Source organism: Filicampus tigris, chromosome 10 (assembly GCF_054856515.1).
Source record: "Filicampus tigris isolate MCC_2025a chromosome 10, RoL_Ftig_1.0, whole genome shotgun sequence".
Taxonomy (NCBI): Eukaryota; Metazoa; Chordata; class Actinopteri; order Syngnathiformes; family Syngnathidae; genus Filicampus; species Filicampus tigris.
In genome coordinates this window covers 7,582,297-7,601,086 of record NC_141226.1, presented here as the reverse complement: position 1 = coordinate 7,601,086, position 18,790 = coordinate 7,582,297, and the positions used below count along the sequence as shown (strand labels likewise).

The 18,790-nt window shown below is 39.6% G+C and overlaps 1 protein-coding gene across 5 annotated transcripts; it reads left to right on the top strand.

Moving 5' to 3' along the window:
• The first annotated feature begins 2,593 nt into the window (after positions 1–2,593).
• xirp1 (xin actin binding repeat containing 1) lies at positions 2,594–18,072 on the top strand. Of its 5 annotated transcripts, XM_086043156.1 has the most exons (8): positions 2,594–2,718; positions 3,223–3,277; positions 3,701–3,991; positions 7,442–7,520; positions 11,211–11,368; positions 11,708–11,749; positions 13,074–17,483; positions 17,926–18,072. In XM_086043156.1, exons 1-8 carry the CDS (start codon positions 2,594–2,596, stop codon positions 17,926–17,928), a joined length of 5,163 nt encoding a protein of 1,720 aa, XP_085899282.1. In that variant the 3' UTR covers positions 17,929–18,072. The 5 variants fall into 5 exon arrangements, with proteins under 5 accessions (XP_085899282.1, XP_085899281.1, XP_085899280.1 ...); XM_086043155.1 differs by lacking the exons at positions 2,594–2,718; positions 3,223–3,277; positions 3,701–3,991 and adding an exon at positions 5,769–5,910; XM_086043154.1 differs by lacking the exons at positions 2,594–2,718; positions 3,223–3,277; positions 3,701–3,991 and adding an exon at positions 5,769–5,910 and having other exon boundaries at positions 11,705–11,749.
• The last annotated feature ends 718 nt before the right edge of the window (positions 18,073–18,790 follow it).

Here is an 18,790-nt window from a genome sequence, read left to right as displayed (position 1 = left end):
CTTGATAATGTAAAGGTGCTTGGTGAGCAAGATTAAAGAAGGGAGCAGGTCATACATATTACTCTACATACATATTTTGCTCACCCTTGCATTATATCGAACTGAATTGAAATGTCATCTTCAGAGTCACGCATTGTGATTTTTAAAATGTGCAGGAAAATGATGTGCACAGTGCACTGTATGGTTAAGATGAACATTTTGGAGCTGCATCAATCCTTTTTGATGTTGTTACCAAACTGTTTTGAACAATAGTTTGTACTATCTTTCTTGACCTCTGATTTAAAAACTACAGGTAGGTGTCCCTCTCGCGCATCAATTTTACAGGGAATTAGAGGAGCCAACTGTAAATGCACCAAGCCTTGTGCATCTGTGAAAATACCAAAACAATGTCTTGACCATCCCTCTGCAGATTTACAGCGCTCCTCGTGCCAGACTTTCTCTGGTCACGAAAATGAGGCCATTGCTGCCAATGAGGCCATTGCTGCCATTTTTTTTCTTTCTGCAGCAAGACCCTGACCCTCTAGCTCGCAACTGGTGGCCCCCGACCACACTCTGAGTTGCCCTTTGATTAATTAAAAAAAAAATTCTTGGTGGGGTGATTATAAACACTTCCTCTACAAATACAAGACACCCATAAATTCGGGTTTAAAAAAATATATACATATTTTAGAAATTATTAATATTATTTATTTTATTGTTTTTAAAGTCACTGATAGTGTAGTGATACACGCGCCCGAGTTGTATGCGGGCAGTGTGCGATCGATTCCCGCTCATTTATGGTGTCTGTGTGTGTGCCCAGCTAATAGGGTTGCGTCAGGGAGGGCATCCGGCGTAAAATGCTTTGCCAAATCAGTGATGCGAATCGAGCGTGCACTTGGTTTGCTGTGGGGACCCCTGAGGGGAAGAGCCCAGAGGGTAACAACATCATTTATTTTATTGTTTTTACCTCCTTGTTTTGGAATCTATTGAGCCCGTGTGCAAAACTCAGTTTTTCGTGAAAAATGTATATTGGAGGTTTTTGTCTGTGTTTTTGTAAAATAATTTTTGCATTTACAATTTTTCATTTGTTTTTTTTTTTTAATCACAATGTATTTCAATGGGCATTTTTGCTATTCAAGGGCCAGTCCGGTCTCCGGTCTATCCCCTGCGAACTCAGAGGTTGCATTGCTATGTTTTGCTTTGAATGTTTTAAAGCACTTTGAGTTGCATTTTTATGTATGAAAAGTGCTATATAAATAAAATGTGATTGATTGATTGATTGTATAGTTTTAAATTGTAACATCACCATTCACCACTAGATGGCAGTAATGGCTTGGTTGCTCTTGCACCGGGTATTATACTGCCCTATATAATACTACAATGTAAGTATAATACTTACAGAAGATTTACTGCTATACAGACACCAAGTAGATTTACCTTTTGAAACAACCGCAGCTTGAAATGACCAACAGCTATTAACACTAATTACTTAATGTGTAATTTCATTTCTTCTTGACCATGTGGAATGAACCACTTAACTGGGAGCACAGGCAATTTAACACAACATTAACATCTATTTAGACAGACAGGAAATGTTACTGCATCAAGCGGATTATCGGAACTCCTGTTGCAGTCATAAAACAACTATGGTAAGTATGTGTAGCGCAGCTAAAAATGCTGTCACTCTGTGTTTTGTCATGAGATACAGTAACAGAGCGGCTGTGCCAGGAATTTCAACACTGATGTCCGACTAGGGCAGCTGTCGGAGTGCACACAAGTCTCTGATTTCACTGCTTTTCACGATCATGTAGTCATGGAAAATCAAATACAGTGTATAGATACACATTTGATCTTATTTTCTTCTTATTTCTTCCTTTATTATATTGTATGGGACAGTCATAGAGCTTTATTAGGTGAATTTTATGATGGCAGATGTCATACCCGTCTTACTGGAATCACAAGGTTTTAAAGAGGACTTTGGACAAAAGAAGGTGTCTCTGTCTTATGAGAGATGCTCCTGGCACACACCTTTCCTACCTTGACACCGAGGCACATGTGACTTCACCTGCTCTGTAGGTATGTGGTTTATATTTCCTGCACTTTGTATAAAATAACATTAGTTTCATGTTAAAATGCACTTTGTGTTGAGGTGTCTAAGGCCTATACAGAGCACACATTTTACAATTTCAAATTATACAATTAAAAATATTGGATGTCCAAAATAATTATTATTAATTTATAATATTCTGCTGTTTGCAACAACCGTCTACTTAGAAATGTTGTTTAATCCGACGGCACACTTTTACATTTAAATGTAATTTGGGGTTTGGAGAACACCATAAACATTGACAGAGTCATATGATTGTCTGTGACTGTAGACTGCCTGTTATAGAATAACTAAGCCCAGCTACTTCCTTAGATTCTAGGACTAGTATTAGCACAAACACAAATAATTTTTAAATGTAATGTCAGTGTCTCAGAAAAAAAGCAATATTAGTTACCGGGTGTCAATGTTTTTTTTATATTTTAATTCATTTGCATTTCAAACTTCACACTTGACTTCATCACGGACAACATTGTCTTCATTTTAGCTGAGGTTAGAGGCGCAGATGCGATGGAGACGTTCGGCCTGAGGAGGACGCAGTCCTTGAGGAGCCTTTCCTGGCTTCAGGAGAGGTCATGGGACATGCCAGCTCCCACCCGCTGGGACAGAAAGTCTGTGTCGCAGCTGGTGCATCAGTAAGTCTTGCAATGTGCATAGCTGGGCAACACTCTGCAAACTTCAAATACTGACAAATCACTTTGTTTTAATAAACACTTCAACTCCCTCAGAGGATTACTTTTGTATTTTCCTGTACATTATCATTTGTCATCTGATACATTTTTGTCCTACCTTCTTATGACAGTACTGCAGTGAGGCTGAAGTTAAATTGCTGAAGAACCAAACAAAGTTGCTGGCCAAACCCTAGTTAATCAAAAATTGCCATGTAGAGTACTGCTGAATAGTTTACATTACTACCACAATATATTGCTTTAAATTTGAAGTCTTGAAGCATTTGCACAGAATTTTATCTCTTAGTTTTTCTGAAATGTGAGCTAGACACACTCTTTATGATGTAAAGTCTTTAGGGCAACTGTCAACAGGTTCTCATTTATGAATTCAATGTTGTCAATGTTTTAAACTGAAATCCACAATTTTGAATAATAACATCATTAAAAGTGTGACAATCCATTTTCCCCCAGTTACCAAAGCTGTGGTGACCAAAGGAGTCAAGAAAAAATGACACATAAATTCCAGGTAGACCCTTACACAAGTCATTACAGTGTTCCCCAGCATATTCCTAATCCTCATTTTGCATTTTTTTTTTTAGGGGGTTACCTATCCTTTTATATTTGGTGAAAAACTTACCAATTGCACTTTTTCTGCTCAGGCTCAAGCCCTGTAAAAGTATTGCTAAGCTTGGCATTTTAGAGCCAAAAAATTATGTTGAAGTGAGGGGAGGGGCTTTATTTAAATTAGCCTAGCCCTCTCTAATACAAAATTAGTGCTTGCACCATCGATAGGTAATTAAGGACCTTTTTAGGGGAGTAACAATTACTCACAGATGGTCGGTATTTGCAGCAGGGCTCTGTTCCTATCTGCCCCAAATAGTGGGGGAACACTGTATATTCTGAATACAATTTGGGAAAAAAACCCCACCTGAAATGAATTATCTTTCAGATTTCAGACAGATTTTTAGGAGGATGGAGAGACCCAGAGAACATACACAATGTGGCATTAGGAGGATCTTTCCGAACTGCAAGATTGTCAAGAAGTCGCTCCATGGACTTCCTCCCTCAGAGGGAGAACTCAGGTACGAGAGCTCTGTGTGCGCTGTTCGAGTCCAAGGCCAAGCAGCAGCAGAAGTCCAGCTGCAGCCCCAGCCTCAACTCATCAGTGTCTGCAAGAAATGGCAAGAGAGGAGGAGACTGCCCCCTGCAGGATAGAAGAAGTCACGACAAGAATGCTCAGGTGTGATATCAGAGGGGGCCAGAAGTACTCACACTTTATTTATATTATTTTAGTTAGTACAGATACTTGTGTAAAATGCTTTGGGAAAACTAGGAATGCTGATTCATCTTTAGTAAAAGGTAAGTGACCGCAGGCTCTGAAGCACAAAACAAGAAATTCAGTTACATTGGTCGACAGCAAATTTTAATCAGAGATGGCTTTATGTGATGGCAAACGTATTTGTGACGCTGTTTTCAAAAACGTCTTTTTTCTATAGCACATCAGGTTTTTGAGATATTTTCATTTTTTGTTTTTAGGTTTGACCTATAAAATCTTGCACAATATGGATTTTACCATGGGTTAATTTATAGCTATATGGTTCAGAAAAATATTCCACCTGTTGCTGAACTTAACCATCAATTCTTAATTATTGCCAAATGCATGACGAAATTACATATTGTATTATTGTGATTATATATTTTTTATTATTATGAAATCATGCTGTGCTAGAGAACAAACAAGGGTAGATTCGAAATCAGTGCAAAAAAATATACTAGAAAAGTTTACTTGTATCTCTGATGTAAAAATGTAAAAAAGTGTTGACAAGGCATTTTTTTGATAACATGCTAAAAACAAACAAAAAAATCTCTCAAGACCACCACCTGCACCCCAGACCCTATCCCCCCCCACACTATATTCAAAGCCTGTGTCTCCCTGCTCTCACCCCACTTATCCTCTTAGTAATTAAGTCCTCCCTATCCACTGGCTCTGTCCCCCGTCATCAAACTTGCCTGTTACTCCTGTTCTCAAAAAACCTGGCCTCGACCCCGACATGCTACACAACTATCATCCCATTTCTAATCTCCCATTTCTGTCTAAAATACTTGAACGAGTTGTCGCCTCACAACTCAAAACCCACCTTGACTCCAATAACCTCTATGGACCATTTCAATCTGGCTTCATCACAACGCAGAAACAGCTTTTCTTAAAATCACTAAAGACCTCCTACTCCCCTCCGACACCCACTTCCTCAATATTCTCATCCTACTTGACCTTAGTGCTGCTTTTGATACCATAAATCACTCAATTCTCCTTACGCGTCTCGGGTCTTCCCTTAACATCACCGGCACTGCCCCCTCCTGGTTAAAATCATACCTGACTGACCGCCACCATTTCATTAGTATCAATAAATCTCAGTCCAAAACTGGTCCAGTCCCCCAAGGTGTCCCCCAAGGCTCGGTGCTCGGCCCCTCCTATTTATCCTTTACACGCATGCTTCCCCTTGTTCACATAATACGCCTCCATGGTGTCAATTTCCACTGCTATGTCGACGACACCCAACTCTACATCTCCACCAAATCCATCACTGCTGCCACCCACTCCACTATCATCAACTGCCTGCTAGACATAAAAAATGGATGCAGACCAACTTCCTTAAACTCAATAGCAACAGGTTAGAAATCCTCATTATCGGCCTGAAAATACTTTGCACCTCCTGCCCTGACTTGTCACTATCTATTGACAGCTCCACCACCCCTGCTTCTACCCATATTTGTAATCTGTTCACAAATAGGGAGTAAAAGTAAAACATGATCAGAAAAACAAATACAATTATCTGAAAAATCAACTTCTGTGCAATAACAAAATATTTGTATTTTCTTACTTCCCACCACTGCAATGATACGACTCTACTTACTGTGATCTTATACAAGCACGTTATCATTAATATGGCCTGCCTTTATGATGATAATGATGCTCAGTTTTTAACCAATGTCAGAAAGTGAGCTCAATCAAAGTGCTTGTGCTACACGGACACAAAAGATCGCGGTGGAAGGCGCTCTTTGCCCACTTCACAGCAATGTCAAGTGTGGTGCTGTATTACCGGTAACTCAGTCCACAATTTCCATTTAGCAGCAGAATCATTCGGCATTCATGTGAAAGTGAGTTCATTGTATGATTTGATGTAATGATAGTGATGTATGATTTGTATGATAGTGATGTAATGTTTATAGATGTATAGTAGTTTGCTTTAGTGTAGAAATCTACTATATCATACGGTTAAGTATTCCAATTAGTTTCAATCAAGCAAACAAATCAAGATGCGTTTATATAGCAATGCTCACAAACAAACACGTTTACAGCACAAAGTCCTTTCTGTAATAGAAAACAAGGTCAACAGACATCTGAGTACACAAAATGACTTTAGTGGGTGAAAGAGACTTTAAATGAATACATCTGATTGAATTGGCTTTCCTTTCACCCATCCTTTCTGTATTCCGCTTGTCCTCATTTGAGTTGCTGTGCTTACCAAGAGGTGGGGTACATCCAGGACCGATCTATGGACTATTCATAGTCTTTAATTGAATTAACATGCATGTTTTTGAAATGTATGAAGAAGCTGGAGATTCGAACCCAGAACCTCTCGATTATGAGGCAGACATGGCGACAGCTGCTCAACCATGCTGCCTATTATTAAATAATACATTTAAAAGAACAAACAATGGATCAAAAAGAATACAACGGATAACTGAATAAAAAGCATAGGTTCTCCAATTATAAAAAGAGAAGAAACATCAAAAAAGAAATTCTTCAAAACAAAGAGTTTGAATTGTTTTTTAAAAACATTCTGACTGACCTAAGATGGTCTTCTTAATTACTGTATGTACACAAGTGACAAAATATTAGAAAGACTTTTCAGAAGTTTAGTTAAATGAATTACTCCAAATAACATAAAATCAAGCATTATTTTGTTGGTGAAGGTAAAGTGTTGAATTGAATCTAATTACATTGTGAAAGTCTAAAAGTACAATGAAGTGTCTGGTGTCCCCGTTTCTTTTTGTTTTTTCTTGAAAAAAAAAGCACAACACAAATTACATAAAATACAATACAGAGGACATAAGACAGAGCATAAAAATCACATTTTACAATTGTAATTTAGTGGTACAAAAAGGACTACTGGGTAAACTTCAACACAGTATTAATTCATGTATTGGTAAGTATTTATACCTAACACTTTATTGCAGGGGCGGAGCCACGGGTGGGCCTGGGTGTGCACAGGCCCACCCAGATTGACAGACTGCCCACTCAGTGAGACTCATGAAAAAATATACACGTTTACATTTTTAGTAAATTATTATTAAATTATTTTTGAATTTGTGTTTTGTTGTTATTTTTTTTTATTTTATTGAATATTAAGAATGGCATAATATGGAAGTAAGGAAGATCTGAACTTCATTATTCACTTTGTCATTTTATTTGAATATACGATGTGTCGTGCTCAGTCAGAGAAATATTCAGGCCCACCCAGATTTTTCCAGGCCCACCCATTAGCCACATTCTGGCTCCGCCCCTGCTTTACTGTAGGTTTAGCTTTAAAGCACGGTTACCATAGTGCTATCAGTATAAATCTGTGTTATGGACAAGAAAGTGAATGAATACGGGCCTTTCTTTTTGTTTATGTTACTATTCTAGACGGTGACACAGTTGGAAGGAGGAAGGACCACAGATGTCCTTACACAGTCTTACAACAAAGTTTCCAGATACTCATACGGTGAGGTGTAGTGCTCAATTTCAATCTTACAGTCACAGTCAGAAATACATCAAGGCACACAGGCAGTATTGAATGTTCTATTTTCAAGTACTGTGTAGTAGCCCAGAAATCCCCCTCAAGGTCTCTAAAAAGTGCATGTCACCATTGGCTCAGCAGTGTTCTGTTGCCCTTGGCGTGAATCAACTAAAGAAAGATGAGGATGCCGCGGTGTAAATACATAACTATGCGTATGGCACAGCCGCTTAAGATAGGAGTGACGCAGACTTTGGCACGGTGACCAGACCATATCTGTGCACAGTTGGTGTTTTGACACTGGGTTGTATCAACTTTGATCTTGTGTAAGTCAAAAATGTACAATGATTTGTCTGTGGATGACAACAAAAGCCCCAGCACGCCAAACCTGTGAAGTGATACAACTCATAATTGTTATTTTTAATCCACTTTATCACAAACGTACCAGTGTTATTAGCCCATGTATATTTTGTTGCCCTCAAACCACCCACAGACACGTATGGGTGCTTTTATTGGAAATGACAACGTATTGGTGGGAATGGGAGATGGAGGGGTGCCCCAGTCCTTTAGTGACTAACAGAGGTGATTGACTCAGTCGAATAGCAAGCGCCAGCCACCCACCCAAAATAGACGCTCTTAGGTTGGGGTGGGGGTGACAGCTCTGATAAAAATCAGCTGTCACGGGCCGAGGCCAGTGGAGTGCGGGGAGTCAGTGCGGGGTGAAACACAGAGAGGAGTCAGACTTTATCACACATCACTGAAGCATCAGGAGCAAGCGTACAGCACAAATACGAAAGGAGAAAGAAAGACCGTTGGATAAAACATTTGTGAGTATCCGAGTCTTCATTTGATCATTATGAGACTTGTATTTATTGTATTAAATTGTATATTGTGGTTACAGGAAAAATAATATTCATTGTTAACAGCAATTAATAATTGTTAGAAGTTAACAAATGCTAATTAATCTCAAAATCTCTCTTGATATAAAGCAGTATAAGCAAAACATTTGACATGTTATGTCAGCATGTCAATGAAGCGTAACATTGAATTTGATTCATCAGGAAACAAATGTATATTTTCTTTAAATGTACACTCACAAGACACTTTGTTATCGTGCACACACTAAAACAACAGGTGAAACGGCAGGTTCTCATTTCAAAATATAATCATGCTGAGCTTTGATTGACACCCTCCAAAAGGTCATTTAATTATGCGTTTATAATGGTTACTCTATTTACTGCAGAGGACCGCATTATTAGAAACACCTCTCAGTATGATACAGTACTGAGTCTGTACACTTAAGCACATCAATAAATTATGAATCAAACTCAGTGAAAACAGAACATTATATTTTTTCACATCAAATATTTTATGATAACAGCTCTAGTATTGAATCTAAGCATATGCAAATGGGGCTAATGTGTGCGCTTTGTGTGTTGCTTTTGAAATTCTCCTTTTACCAACAACACTTGAGTACAGTATCATCATTTCACCAATGAAAGTACAGTACTGTATTATGAAGTTTGAATCGGCACCAGTCCTAAAAGCAGTAGAAAAAGTCCTGCTAAAGTTTACATATACACACGTCTTAAGAGTATTCCTGTATTTTAGTAAAAGTGAAAATGTACAGACTATAAAGTACAAAAATAAAAATTCGTTTTTACTCTTAATTATGCAAGTTTTGATAAATTGGCACGATGAAAAACAACGTTTTTTGTCAACAAAATAGTGTCCCTCCTTCACTAACGTAAAGGCTTTAGTGCTTGTACCGAGAAGAAGAAATAATAATAATATATGTAATAATAATAATGTTACATGCCACATTGTTGTCAAAGAACCAGCTGGCGTTGGCTCAACAATACTATCAAAATAATGTGTTCCCCTACCTTTGCTAACGTTATCAATTGTGTGACAAAAAAATGCTAAATTAGCTCACGTGAACAACTGATCAAATACCGTACACCTTAATTTTTACGATTTTTTTTAAAAATGAGACAACACATTCAACCAAAATCATTCTGGTAGGCAACATCTAACATTTTTCTAAAAAAAGGCCATAGACGGGGAATATCTTGCCTCTACGAACCGGTTGCCTTAAATAGCATAACTGCTCCATGGTTCACATTCCTCCATGTCACAGCTGTCCCTGTTTTTTTTTTTTCCCCCACTTAAGACTCGTAGGCCTCAATCAATCAAAATCAATCAAATACTTTATCTCCTCTATTTACATCATCATCCGCAGAGGTTGAAAGAGTAATGAACCTATTTTGATAAAGTAAAGAATACAAAGTACATATCTGTTTCCAGATGTGGGGAGCAAAAGTAAAAAGTCATCCTAAAAATAATTAGTAATGACTCCACACCACCGCTAGTGTAACACGCTATGGCGGTGTTATGTAGGTGTTATATGGCTGGCCTCTTGAGCAAAGCGGTTTTCATTACAGTCTGCGAATGTGGATACAATCACCAGCAGCTGATAGTTGGGAAGGCGGTGCCCTCGAGAGAATACCAACCACATTTCACCATCATTTGTACAGCTGTTGGTGGCCCACAACACCCTCACATTACTGCACTGCTAATACGCATAGTGCCTCCTCGTTCCTTGAGAATGAACTGATCAAAGACATGTCTGAAGAAATGGCTTTGACTTCTATGTGTGCGAATCATTCAGATTCAGAAGATGCTTCCCAAATCCACAAGTTAATTAAAGACCTCTTAGTTATCTGGCTTTAAGATTGGTGATGGACTACATTTTACAGATGAGTGGATGTTTCATCAGTCTGTAATAGAGGTGCGAATAATTATACAAGGGACCAAGTTGACCTCTCAGCTACACTCGGTGCCTCATTCTGTCTGCTCACCCATCTATGAAAATGTTTTAAATCCGGACTAGTGAGAGGCGTCAGCTTGCTGCTCAGGCCTTTTGTCCTGCTCGGGCTTACTGTGTGAAAAGAGGAGGTATGTCCAAATGTGTCCATGACTTACAGCTGGAAAGGATATAATTCATAGTGTGAGCTGTTGACATCACAGATTGTCCACTTCGCAACTATATATACACACATCTGAATCTGAATTTTAATACCCTAGCTCCACAAGTGTTGCAATGAAATTCAGCCTCTGGTTAAAAGTAGGGTCCATTTCATACTTTTCCTGAGGTCAGTTGGTGGCATTCTTTCAGGTCAGGTGTTGATAGTTGGATGGCACGGAGCTCACATGAACAATGTGCTAACAATCTGTGTCACTACAGCTGAGCTAGCAGTTGCTGCTGTTGGTTTTTTTTCCCCCCTTCTTGGGCATCAGTCGATTGTTGCTCTTGACTCCAGGCAACATGTGTGGGCTTTATGTGTCGTGTCAGTTGGAACAAACACAACAATCTTCAGAAGCTTGTGTTACAATACGTCTGTCTAATTCTCTAAGTTGCTTCAGAGATCAATACAAGTGCTGAACTCTCCAATGTTTAATTGTGTGGAACCATGGTTAACTGATAGATATGATTCCACTTGTCGCTATAAATACATGCACTGTTAACAGCACCATAAATGCACACACAGTGTTTGTCATTTTTACTTTGTCTACTTTGATTATTTTTGGTTTTCAGAAAGGTGTAAACTGTATTACGATTAACTATTCTTGAGGGTTTTCCTCATTTGTTCCTTTTTTTTTTTTTTACTTTTGCAGGTGACAAATATAGTACATTTACATCACTGACCAAAAGGGGCATCCTAACAACACAAGGCAGCAATAGGATATCGACGTGCTCCTCTGTTAGCGACAAATCAGCTCTCTATCTGTCAAGAGCAGCTTCCATTCACTCCATTGGAGGTTCAACACAATCAGTAAGTTCCTGAAATGCTTGTCATTCCTCACCACATGCTGGGCCCGTGGGTTTCAATAGGAAGTGAACACTATTTTCTTTCAAATGGAGCTGTTCAACATTTTCAATACATCTGTTGTATAATCTACATCTCCAAACAAAAGGGTTACAATAGCAATGAAGGGGTGATTTATGTTACGGTTCATTATTAACCATTGCCATTGATGGCAGAGGTCAAAGAACCGTTATTCTAACTGGGCTGACAGTGAATGAGTTAAAAAAAATGATATGTTAAATTTTAGTGTACATAATAAAATGTGTTTTAACATCACATCCAAACAACATTTCTGTATGTCAGCAGGGATTGACTGGTACATCAGGGACCAGGATTAAAAGCAGCAAGGTAATTCTTGAGTGTCTTTTTGTTTGTTTTTGAATGAGTGTAGTACAACTGACCCCGTGCTTGCTTGACTACAGAGACACTTCATTTTTACGTAGGGGTAACACATAGCATAGTACAAAAATACTACTGATAATTTACAGTATATATTTTTAAAATAGGAATCTAGAACAAATTAGAACAATATTGTAATGCCTAAAATTATTATTATTATGATCATAACTTAAAAATATACATATAATCTAAATAAACATCCTTAGTTTATTTACTGTAAGTAACATAGTCATAGTACATTAACTTATAGAATTTATACAACTACATTTAAGATGTATGCATGATAACTGTACAGAAATTCTAACAGAAAAAAAATGCTTAATGGTCTTTGGTAGCCAAGGTTATTGAATAGTTAACGTGTGGATATGTGACATGATGCCCTGAACAAAGTAAAGTGAGATGATACTAGTACTAGTACTAGTACTGTAGTTCACAGACACTCATCTTCTCAAAGTTTCTCAAGTAGGGGATATTCAGATTTCACACGAAATTTCAGGATGAACATAAAATGGTCTATAACATTTCCGCGTGAACTAGATTAGACCTTCTCTAGGTGTTTGAAAGCACATGTCCAACTGATCATTTCGGGTTTTAGAACTTAGATGAACAGCAACATTTACAACAGATGTTTGATCCATGTATCGATCAATACATTTCCTGGTTCAATTAGAATTGGCATTGGAACAATGCTGTTAACATTTCGACCAAATAAGGCCAACACAAATCTTAATTTATTAACATTAGACTGCATCCGAGATACATATAGACTGGAAGAGTCACAGAAAGGCATAGATGCGGATATCTGTTGGTTTTGGGGGGAAGGGGGGCTGTTGTGAGTTTTGCCATTCGGCTCCTTGTTAGAGAACAGAAAGGGGTGAAAAAAGTACTAAAACGTTGAAGTGAAAGGTCAAATTTAACTCACTTGTAAAGGTTATAGAGCGTTGTAGTTCATCCTAATATTTCCCTCGAAAAAGACCAGTATCTCTAACTTTTCTTAACTAGTGTATGTTAAAGAGAGCTGAGAAAAAAGACAATCTTTTTTTGAAGATCACCTTTGCTCCGCTAATAGCTGTGTGTAGAGTTTTCCTTAACCTTGGTGTGACGAGGATGGTTTGCAGTGACAAACATCAAGCGAGCATACAGGAAGGTAATGTATGACTTGACTTACATACTAATTGCATGCCATTTAAACATATGCATGTAGTCTGATATTGGTTCTACTGAATGAGTACTGACATTTTTGCATGTTCTGTTTGTTTGTTTTCATTTAAAGATGGCTGAGCCAGCCAGGAAAGTCACAGTTTTGGAATCATCTCATGATGAAGACGAACTTCCTCTCCCACCACCTCCTCCTCCTCCGGTACCGGCAAGGCCCCTTGGCTATGAAGGGTCCTCAGCAATAACTAGCCTCCCTGTACCTCCACCTAAAGAAACCTTTTCCACATACTACCAGCAAAGGCAGAAGAGTGAACTGAAGCGGCTCTTCAAACACATCCACCCAGATATCAGACATCTTGGTGATGCTGTCGATGATGACATAATGAAGGCAGTGCAGCCAGAGGACACCGACGCAACAGCAGCGTATCAGGGTGAAGTACAGTCAATGAGGTGGATCTTTGAAAACTGGAATCTGGATAATATCGGGGATCCTCATGCAACTAAGAAGATGCTGGATGAAGAGAACTTAACAGGTGGAAATGTCAGAGGCACCTCCTCCATGTTTGAGCACTGTGATAACAGACCTCAAATTTCAGAGGCATTTACTAAAAGGCAGAATTCAGTAAGGGGGGATGTGAGAACATCTACCTGGCTCTTTGAAACAAAGCCCTTAGATTCCCTCAACAAAAAAGATGGCGAACTGGTTGAAGCCGTGTTGAAAGAGCCCATCAAGCCAGGAGATGTAAGTGGGACACGCCTACTTTTTGAGACCAAACCACTAAGTGACTTTGGGCGCTGTAATTCCATAGAGGACAATAATTTCTTGAAACTGATGTCCGAACTCCAGGAGCAAAAAGGTGATGTCCAAAAGACCGTGAAACTCTTTCAGGCAGAACCGAGCTGTGCCATTAAAGACAAAAGTGGCAATATCCATACAATCAAATCCATCTGCAGAGAGGAGATCAACGATGGCAACACGAGCAGTGCTCGTTGGCTGTTTGAAACCCAGCCTTTGGATCTGATTAACAAGGAAAGTGATGGCGTGAAAATAATTCGGGGCATATCTCTTGAGGAGGGACACAGAGGTGGAGTGGACAGAAAGAGGTGGATGTTTGAAACTCAGTCTTTTGACACTTTAGAAGAGGTTGCGGGAATGGACGTGTTCAAGGGCACATTGGCTGACTGCACAAGAGAGGCTGATGTTACCAACAAGACAAAGCTCTTTGAGATGCAACCACTTGCAAAACTGAGAGGAAATGCAGAGGAAAAGACAATGGAAAAGGATACAGTTATTGGAGGAGATGTCAAGACATCTCTTTGGCTGTTTGAAACTCAACCCATGGAGACGCTAAATGATAGCTATGAAGTTGGGTGTTTGAAGAAAATAACCCCTTCAGCTGATGAGCAAGGCGCGATTAAAGACAAAGCATATGTATTTGAGAAATGTGCCACTGGAAAGAGTTCCTTGGTAAAACAAGAATCGATTGAAAGGGGTGATGTTAGGGGGTTCAAGCAACTTTTTGAAACAATTCCTTTAAGTAAAATTGCTCATTGTGATGAGGAGAACAACACATCAGAAACTCAAATTGCTGAGAATTCTCCTCTGTATGCTATAAAAGACAGTTCTGGAAATTTCCACAAGATAACAACCGTCAGCCGTGAGGAAGTAATCAAGGGAAAGGTTCAAAACTACAAGTGGATGTTTGAGACCAAGCCGTTACATGAACTAACGGAAGGAAAGGAAAATGTTGAGGTTATCAAAGGCATAACAAGAGAGGAAGACACAAAGGGTGATGTCAAGTTGGCAAAGTGGCTTTTTGAAACCCAGACGATAGATGGAATTCATTCCAAGTTCAACCAGATGGAGCCAAGCCATTCTGTTGGAGCCACACCTTGTAAAGGTGATGTCAAGGCATGCAAATGGTTGTTTGAGACACAACCAATGGATGTTTTGTATGACAAATCGGAGAAAGTGAATGACAAAGAAACCATTGACAATGCTAGCGTTAAGTCGATTACCTGGCTTTTTGAATCACAGCCATTAGACAGCATAAAAGATGGCGAGGAGTACAATTTAAACCTCTGTACCACCATACAGGAGTCTGTAAAATCCAATACAGGTGTTCAAACAGTCAAACACCTTTTTGAAACAGAGACCCTGGATAGAACAAGAAATGACCTGATGGAACAAGATGTAAGATGTGTCAGCCAAATTAACTTTCAGTCAGGAGATGTCTCAAGAGTTAAAGAACTTTTTGAATCCCAGTCCCTTGACGAAATCGGATCAGAAATGGTGATGGCATGTGATGAACACAACGACGACGATCACATCCAGAAAGGATCTGTACACAAATTCACTTGGTTGTTCGAGAACTGTCCCATGAACACAATCAACAAGGACAATGATGATGCAAACATTCAGAAACACAGTGAAGCTGTGAGCGGTGATGTAAAGAGCAAAAAGTTTGTATTTGAAACCTCATCACTGGACAAAATCCATGAGCAACCTCTTGAACAGAAGTCAGTCAGTTTAGAACAGCTGGAGAGTGATGTTGATGTGAAGTCCAGTACAATGATGTTTGAGTCCCTGCCACTCTATGCCATTAGGGACAAAGAGGGACAGTTTCATGAAGTGACAACTGTAAAAAAGGATGAAGTCTTGAGTGGTGATGTGAGAGGAGCCAGGTGGATGTTTGAGACAAAGCCCCTAGAGGCCATCAAGGCAGAAAATGAAGTTTATGTGATCCGAGCTGTCACTCAAGAGGATGTTGAGAAAGGAGATGTCAAATCAGCCAGATGGAAGTTTGAGACACAACCACTGGACTCCTTTACAAGCAGAGAAGAACCTACTGTTAAAGTCACTGAAGACTTTGGGAGCTGTAATGTGCAGTTGAATAAAAAGATGTTTGAATCTGAAGAATCAAACAAGTTTGTAAGAATGGTTAGTGTCACTGACGTTCAGCATGGAGATGTTAGGACCTCCACCTGGCTTTTTGAGAATCAAACAATTGACAGTCTCAAGGGAGAACCTCAAGAGCAAGGTCCAGTCAAAACAGTCCACAGAGAAGACAGCCAGAAAGGAGATGTGAAACGCTGCACTTGGCTGTTTGAATCACAGCCATTGGACAAAATCAAGGAGCCAGAAGAAACATCTTCCCAAGGTTCAGAGGAAATCATCCCAAAATCTGATGTCAAGTGCACAACCTGGCTTTTTGAGACAACCCCACTGGACAAAATCACCTCCAGCAGTGTCACTGACACCATGTCATTCTTAAGTGAATTGAATGTAGTTGTCTCAAGTGGCATAATAATTGAAGCAAAAGAAGGTCAAACTGTTACCATGGCAAAATTCAGTCTGGGAAGCACTCGTGAAGTTCAAATTCAGAAAGAAGAAGTTGTTGAGGGCAATCTCCGGAACATCATTTTACAGCTCTTACTTAAACCAAGCAACACACAAGTTACACTTCTTAGAGAAGTGGAAAAGGGAAACGTGAATACCAACGTAGTTCAACTTCCAGTCAATCAGTCATGTGTCATTGATCGGGATCAAGTACTACAAAATACGATTCATATGATTGATGAACTACTTATCCAAGGTAAGAACTTCAAGAAAGGAATCCTAATGCAAGAGACCGCTGATGGACAAGCAGATATGTCTGTCTATTCACTTATAAGCCACAGTGAAACCGATACCCAAAGTCATGTGATTGAAAGAGGGGATGTGAAGTCTGCCATCGGAAATCTGTTAGCAACGGCCAGCAGTCCAAGAACAGCGACAACATGTAGAATAGATGAAAATGAAAAGGGGAATGTAAACTTGTACAAAAGTTGCATTGAGAAAGGAGATCTGCAATACCTGAAAAGCCTTCATTCTGAGGCATCAGAAGATGATGTTGATCACAGAACTCTTGGCAAGGATCAAATTGAGATTATACAGGGGGATGTGAGGGAGGCAAAAAGAAGTCTGTGCCAGCAAAAGGAAGCAGTGGAGCGAACTATTTCAGATGTCCTGCCAGGGGATGTAAAGAACACCAAAAAAGTTTTTTCATCAGAGTGCTCATTCATTGCCGAAAACTGCATCCCACGGGATGAAATCATTCCTGGGGATGTTTCAACAGCAAAGCAACAACTTGCAACAAAGCAATCAGTAGTGATTGAAAAAGAGGAAATTGTGGCTGGAGACGTTAAGGCGTCAATGCAGTCATTAGAACTTGCAAAGCAACAGAGTATGAGTATAGAACGGGAGAACATTACACCTGGAACTATTTATGATATGGACTTGTCATCTGAGTGCCTTGAACCAGAAGGAAGTCAAGTACAAAAAGAGACAATCACATCTGGAGATGTGAAGGCAGCTAAAAAGTCCCTGCAGCTGGCCAAGCAGCAAAGCATGCAAGCGGATCGAGAAGTCATTGCTCCGGGAAAAATATACAACCTGGATGTCTCTGCACAAGAAGGAAGCTCAATGGCGGTTACGCAATCAGCTTCGTCCTCCAGAAGCCAACAAATCAAGACTTGTCCACAGGTCAGTGATGCAGTCAAACATTTGGAAAGCCATGTTTCCTTACATACTTGTCAACAGGGAGACAAATCCCATAGTGCAGTTCTAATCAATTATAGTGCAGCACAACCACATTTTCTAAGTTATGAATGTAATGGTCTGACAACAGAAGATGAGCCAGAAGATGGTATTAAAGGAGATATAAAATCAGCAATTAGATCTCTGCATTGTGCCGCAATGGAGCAAAAACTCCCAGATAAAGAAGCTATTGTAAGAGGTAATGTCCACCTAGCATTGCAATCACTTGAGAAGTCCAGTGTAAACGTCTCCAAGGGAGACTTTAAATCAGCAATGCTTTACAGGAATTCAGGGAAAGCTTGTTCAGAGAGGAGCAAGGCTGTTCACGAGCAGAGTGTTGTAGTGTCTACATCTCCATCTGACACAACATTGTTTCCTTCAATTTCAGTAACGTGTGAAGTGCAACCGTCGATCTCAGCTCAGAACTCAACATGCTACCCGGAACAAAATGGAGGCTCTAAATCGTCCAGTTCTGAAGTAGTAACGGCTACACCGCACCTGCTAAAGAAACCACAGAACCTGAAGCCAGCTTTGCCACCAAAGCCACAATGGACTAAACCAGCAGCCATAGATGATCTAAAGTTGTCACCTGCAAATAAAAGCAATCCAGTGTCCCACCAAAATGCTAAACGTTACACACAGCTTCCCACTGACAGGCTCGCTGAAGACACAAGGTACATGACTGCACTGAGTGATGAAAAATCGAAATGCCATGTGACAAAGTCAAATACCACTGAATTGGAGATGGAGAGAAATGTCATACAGAAAATTAATGCAGCGGAGGAGATACAAAAGTGCATGAAAGATTATGAGAACAATTCCAAGAATGAAATGAACATGAGCTTGCAGGCTGCATTCAATAACTTTGAAAGAACGGGCAGTGGGACCCTGAACAAAAAAGCCAAAGGCCCAAAAAATGTCATAAATGTCAAAGGTGAGGTGAAGAAACCAATCAAAAACACCAGTACTGCGCAAAACTGTAATTCAAACCTCGCACCTCTTGAAAAACAACTCTTCGAGAGTGACGTGTCAGAGACAAACAGTGCGGCGAGTGCATGTCAAACAACAAAAGCCACCAATGACAATGAGAATAAAGTCGTTTTAAGACAGAAGAAAGGCAGAGAGACAGAAAGTCAGAGACGACAGAGGCTTTCTGTGCACATGGAAGAGATCTTGAAAGGAAACGTGAAGGCGGCCATGGAAATATTTGAAAATATGAGGAAACGAGAGGAACTCAAGGGAATCTTGTCTCA